This window comes from Schistocerca gregaria, chromosome 1, assembly GCF_023897955.1.
Source record: "Schistocerca gregaria isolate iqSchGreg1 chromosome 1, iqSchGreg1.2, whole genome shotgun sequence".
Taxonomy (NCBI): domain Eukaryota; kingdom Metazoa; phylum Arthropoda; class Insecta; order Orthoptera; family Acrididae; genus Schistocerca; species Schistocerca gregaria.
In genome coordinates this window covers 770,672,350-770,678,856 of record NC_064920.1, presented here as the reverse complement: position 1 = coordinate 770,678,856, position 6,507 = coordinate 770,672,350, and the positions used below count along the sequence as shown (strand labels likewise).

At 41.2% G+C, this 6,507-nt stretch overlaps 1 protein-coding gene across 1 annotated transcript in view; it reads right to left on the bottom strand.

Moving 5' to 3' along the window:
- Window positions 1–741: 741 nt before the first annotated feature.
- The window catches only part of LOC126268318 (kinesin-like protein KIF11-A), a 186,430-nt gene continuing 180,664 nt past the window's right edge, over window positions 742–6,507 (bottom strand). Inside the window, exons 15-18 of the mRNA XM_049973900.1 lie at window positions 6,247–6,469; window positions 6,041–6,165; window positions 5,782–5,892; window positions 742–1,288 (exon numbers count right to left, since the gene is read on the bottom strand). Coding sequence (XP_049829857.1) covers window positions 1,172–1,288; window positions 5,782–5,892; window positions 6,041–6,165; window positions 6,247–6,469 — 576 coding nt within the window. The 3' untranslated portion in view covers window positions 742–1,171. The remainder of the gene's footprint in view (window positions 1,289–5,781; window positions 5,893–6,040; window positions 6,166–6,246; window positions 6,470–6,507) is intronic.

Sequence of the window (6,507 nt, the reverse complement as noted above, 5' to 3'; positions counted from 1 at the left end):
ATTGACATTATTTTTTTCAGAATTTTCTGTTGCGAATACAGTATTGTACAAAAAACCAAGTAAATAAATGAAAATAAAATAGAGTCTTGAATCATGAAAATTTTCATACCACATGAAATACTATACAATAATAATTCAGGCAATACTTAAGAGAGAAGTTGAGGAATGTGAATGTCCATTATCGTTCAGCTCCTTTCTTTAAGCACAGTCAGGCACCCAAGTATTAAACAAGCTCAGAAGACTGGCATTGATACTGCAAAGGATGAAGCAATGCCAATGCTACATACGTACAGTCAAATTTCAGTTGCACTGTTTTTTCTATCATGGAGGTGCTGGAAAATAATATGTACACAAGAAAAACACACCTATTGCAAAGTACAATACTTCTCAAATTTGATTTACAAATACATCTCTCCTTAAAATTTACAATTTTTCTGTTCATGTATCAAATTATATAAAATTTAAACAATAAAATATTGCAAATTGGTGTATTCTGTGATTTGTTCAAAGCGTCTTCTTGTGCAGCTCACTCCATTTTCCTACTACAGGAACTCCAGTAGTATGGTATTGAGATCTGGCTGCTAACAGAAAGGATGCAAAATATTCCACTAAGAAACTCTGGGTATACACGGTAAAACAGCACCTTCAGATTGTGGCTGACTTACTACAAGTGTACCACAAGGACTGACACTGGGACCACTCTTTTACAGGAACACAAAAAAATGATTTGTTATAAAAGCATTACAAACTGGAGTCAATTTATTGTAATACTTCAACTTTGGCGTCATAATGGCACTGTTTCCTCAATTTACAGTAAGACTCGACACAAAGCTGTCAAGTTCAGTTATTGTTACAGGAATGTACAAAAAATTAAAATAAATGCCTAGTTACAGAAGAACATTAGCACACTAACACACAATTTATTATATTTCTATAAATATTCACATGTATGATGGTAAAAACGGCAGTGAAAACCTAACCCTACTGACATTTTCTTCTCTTAAAACAAGCTGTAAAAACTTTGTCATAATATTTACAGACAGCTTCAACAGCTACGATATATGTTTAATTTACAATTAATCGCAAGATAGAACTGAGGTTCACTAAACTTTTGTTTCCTCTTACAGGAATGTACAAAATAAATTCAAGTAATGTCATGATATAAAAGCATTCAGTTTTTAGCATTCAGAGGTTTACGTGGTGTGACTTTCATATCATTTAAACTTGCAGACTTTAGTAACTTGTTCACTTCTTTGTCACTAGGCCGTGAATTCTCTTTATTAACATCCTGTAACAAAATAGAAGTGTGATTCAAAAATGGAACATTTGGAAAAATATGGTAAAAGTTCTCTAGTGCCACCTAAACTTATTCCAATAAGTTGTTGCTTACACCATTGAAGTTTGAATGAAAGGGCTAGAAAATTGTAATTCTTAGTCACGCAATGTAACTTGCTTAAATTTAAAAACTGATATTGAATTTTCTGTAATAAATATCTGTAGTGTGCACACAATTTTCATATCAAAAAGTTTCAGTTCAAATTAAACTAAACGGTTTTGAGTGTTTAAGTACTACAGTATTAAGTTAAATGTCAGAACTAGCATCCCCCAAAAAATACAGTTGATCCAAGTAGGGCATATCAGTAACTGGATCTAGTCAAACAGCTAGAAATTTAGTACATGCAAAGTGTCTGAGTGTGTGTGTGTGTGTGTGTGTGTGTGTGTGTGTGTGTGTGTGTGTGTGTGTGTGTGTGTGTGAGAGTGAGAGTGAGAGAGAGAGAGAGAGAGAGAGAGAGAGAGAGAGAGCAGGGTGGAATTGAGACATGTGTAGGGGATGGAAATGTGTAATTGGGGGATGGGGACATTGTAAGCATTGAAAACAATGTGTCACAAGTTGGATGGATAGGCACACTGGGACGTAGAAGTCTTATCAATGTGATTTTGTTACACTCCTGTGTATTATTGAGTGACAAGAGGATATGCCATCATTATCTGAACAGCAAGAGATATCAATTAAAATGCAGGGTCTACAGGCGGCCACACTGCAGGAGAGACTTTTTGGTGCTAACCAGTTGACAGCTGTTGAAGTTGGGTGGTTGTTGGTCACTGGTAGGTTTGGTGTGAACACACGTTCTTATGGGACAGTCAGTAGGTGAATGCAAACATCCACAAAGGCGGATAGCTGAGCTGAAAACAATCAGGTAAGGGGGGGGGGGGTGTCTAAGATGGCCATCACCCTATGAATAGATCATTATGACAACACGAGGTTTGCGACTGAGAGACTACAAAAATGGCTTCAAATAGCCCAAGAACATACTGGAGTGCGAGGTGCAGACCTGCTGGTATGACAGTTGTAAATATCTTTGACCAACTACCGCTTAAGTGGCTGACTCATAAATTTGTTCATTTCAAGACATTTATAACACTAAAACCAAATGTTTAGGATTCATGACATTAGTTTTAAGAATATATTTTATTCTCATGATATGTGAAATATCTAACTTGAAAAGTTACACAACCAAATCAAAAGGGATGTCTCATCTATAACAGTATCAATAAATTCTCCTTGCGCACTTGCAGAAGGAAATTGTGGAAGTCACACATATGCACTAGCAATAGCTTATCAGCGAAGTTTGTGAATGCTTTGACACTTGCTCTGTCAGCACAGAAGTGAACACACACAATTCCTCCAACAAATGCATTGGGACATCTTCCCTGTGGATAGATTAATTCATTTTCAAGAAATACACTCCTGGAAATTGAAATAAGAACACCGTGAATTCATTGTCCCAGGATGGGGAAACTTTATTGACACATTCCTGGGGTCAGATACATCACATGATCACACTGACAGAACCACAGGCACATAGACACAGGCAACAGAGCATGCACAATGTCGGCACTACTACAGTGTATATCCACCTTTCGCAGCAATGCAGGCTGCTGTTCTCCCATGGAGACGATCGTAGAGATGCTGGATGTAGTCCTGTGGAACGGCTTGCCATGCCATTTCCACCTGGTGCCTCAGTTGGACCAGCGTTCGTGCTGGACGTGCAGACCGCATGAGACGACGCTTCATCCAGTCCCAAACATGCTCAATGGGGGACAGATCCGGAGATCTTGCTGGCCAGGGTAGTTGACTTACACCTTCTAGAGCATGTTGGGTGGTACGGAATACATGCGGACGTGCATTGTCCTGTTGGAACAGCAAGTTCCCTTGCCGGTCTAGGAATGGTAGAACGATGGGTTCGATGACTGTTTGGATGTACCGTGCACTATTCAGTGTACGAGATCGCTCCCCACACCATGATGCCGGGTGTTGGCCCTGTGTGCCTCGGTGGTATGCAGTCCTGATTGTGGCGCTCACCTGCCACGGCGCCAAACACCCATACGACCATCATTGGCACCAACGCAGAAGCGACTCTCATAGCTGAAGACGACACGTCTCCATTCGTCCCTCCATTAATGCCTGTCGCGACACCACTGGAGGCGGGCTGCACGATGTTGGGGCGTGAGCGGAAGACGGCCTAACGGTGTGCGGGACCGTAGCCCAGCTTCACGGAGATGGTTGCGAATGGTCCTCGCCGATACCCCAGGAGCAACAGTATCCCTAATTTGCTGGGAAGTGGTGGGGCGGTCCCCTACGGCACTGTGCAGGATCCTACAGTCTTGGCGTGCATCCGTGCGTCGCTGCGGTCCGGTCCCAGGTCGACGGGCACGTGCACCTTCCGCCGACCACTGGCGACAACATCGATGTACTGTGGAGACCTCACGCCCCACGTGTTGAGCAATTCGGCGGTACGTCCACCCGGCCTCCTGCATGCCCACTATACGCCCTCGCTCGAAGTTCGTCGACTGCACATACGGTTCACGTCCACGCTGTCGCGGCATGCTACCAGTGTTAAAGACTGCGATGGAGATCCGTATGCCACGGCAAACTGGCCGACACTGACGGCGGCGGTGCACAAATGCTGTGCAGCTAGCGCCATTCGACGGCCAACACCGCGGTTCCTGGTGTGTCCGCTGTGCCGTGCGTGTGATCATTGCTTGTACAGCCCTCTCGCAGTGTCCGGAGCAAGTATGGTGGGTCTGACACACCGGTGTCAATGTAGTGTATATTGGATATTACCAATTCCCTAATCCTTCAGACTGCAACATGTTGTCCTTCCTACCCTGTCACCTCAGATCATGAAATTTTTAGCCAGGTATTTTCAACAAAAGCACCAAATGCTTGTTTCATGAAATTATCTTCCAAAAACTTATATTTTTATTAATAAAAAAATCCTACAATGAAAGACATTACTTATATACTTACAAAGATAGCTTTTAAAGCTCAAAATAATGAGTTATAGCTTTCCGAACATTTCCATTAATAAATTCCCGAGTGTACTCATGTACTGGACATCAACTAAAATATCAAAAAACTTTAAGTCACTTTTTAGTTTATGTAGCTATGAAGTCGTTCACAAAGGTTTCCTGTGAACACTAACATTGGAGGAGCTTGCTTGAGCACAGAGGACGTATTTTCTCTTACCTTTGGCGAGCACTTAACTGCCGAACTGTTGTAACTTCCACTTTCTAATGAAAACATCACATTTTCCTTCACTTTCTGAGCTTCTAAATTCAATGTGAATCTCAGGATTACTGTAGTATCCTCTTTCAAAAGTACTTCCTAAGCAACAATACGGAACAGAAGTTGAAAGTGTGTGTGTTTTGTTGTCAAATATCCTAAGCAGCGCACAGTGTAGACAATATCTAGTGGCAACCACATCAGCCAAAACACAACAGCCACACTAAGAATGTAGGATTTAAGTAAGATTTAATTTTTCAAAGATCTCTTCTTAAGTTGCCCGAGGATACGTGGGATTTTTTTTTTAGCTTGCCAAAATAATAAAACCACAGTAAATTGGGATTTTATTTTTAGAGGTAAAACAAAAGGCTGCAAAATATTTTAAATACAATAAATCTTACTGAGATAGGGACTATGCCATTGCTACTTCCCATCACATTGTGATTCTAGAAAGCACTTGGTAATAACATAAATGAGGGTTGCCCAGAAAGTAATGCACCACATTTGTTTCCTTTATTAATCCTTTATTGAACATAATGAGAATTACACACACACACACACACACACACACACACACACACACACGACAGAATTTTTCCACTTTATTTCCATCTCATTCTACGTTCTTCATTCAGCGCGAAACAAGGGCGTGTATGCTCTGTTGGCATCAATCCTTGTCTTGGTGGCAGAGCCATTGCTTCACTGTATGAATCATCATCACCTGTTCATCCTCAAAATGTCTTCCACAAATGGCATCCTTTAATGGCCCAAACAAGTAGAAGTCCGAGGAGATTGGGTCAGGTGTGACAGCCTTGGACGGTCTCACCGACTGCTGCAAATCTGAACGCTCCACTGAACCGCCTTCTGATGACCTCACTTTAAGTGCCCAGCGACTAACTGTACTTTTGCTGACAGCAGTTGCTCCATAGACTTTGCACAAGTGTTTGTGAATATTCCCCACAGTTTCTTTCTCTGCAGTGAGAATTCAATGAAGGCACGTCATTTGTAATGCGCCATTTTGAAACTGCCCTGCAGCTACACTACCTGTCGGAAGTGGCAGAAACTTGGTGCACTCAATTAGGTGACTTCACATAATACGTAAGTAACATTTCACATTTACAGCATTGTTTTCGGCTGAGTAAAAAAAACTGTAGTGCGTTACTTTCGGGGCAACTCTTGTACATTGCAAAAATATAACTCTAAACAATATATACCTCATTACTCTTAGCTTTATGTAAGCTAACTGGTGTCCTTAATATATTTTCTGCATCTTGATTACTGATGGAGGAGTCTGTGCTCTCTGCTTCTACGTCTTCTGAAATAACCTGGAAAACACAAGATTATAATAGAGAAAGCATTACATATATAATGATTTCAAGCTTTGTTTTCTCCAAGCAGCATGTACAGGTTAACTATGGACAGGATGGTGCATTTATTTTCTCCTACAGCCCACATCAAAAATATGTAGCTCACCTGATCTAGCTTATTTTTTAGTTGCGCAGCTTCATGAATTTTTTGTAACTTTTCCAATATCCTTGTAGGTGTTGAATTTATTAAGGTTGTCGGGTAGTTGAACTGCCTTCTCTGCGGAGTGGTGCCTACAAATCAAGGGACACAATTAAGAGCAAATGGCTCTGCAGCAGTTATAACAAACGCTGGAAGCAGTAAAGTGAAATTACCAGTAGGGATATCTTGACGTAGCAATTCCACAAGGAACTGTTCAACATCTTTATCCCGTTCTTGCACATGACCATCAATACTGTACTGCCAGTCAGATATATGTGCACACTGCTGCTCGAGAGAAAGGACACGGTCACGAATAAAACTGGCATATGCCATGCGTTGTTCTTCTATGTGTACTTCTTGAGCATGTGCTGACTTGTGGAGACTCCCAGTTAATAGCTGTAGAATAGAGACACATACAAAAACAGGCATGAATT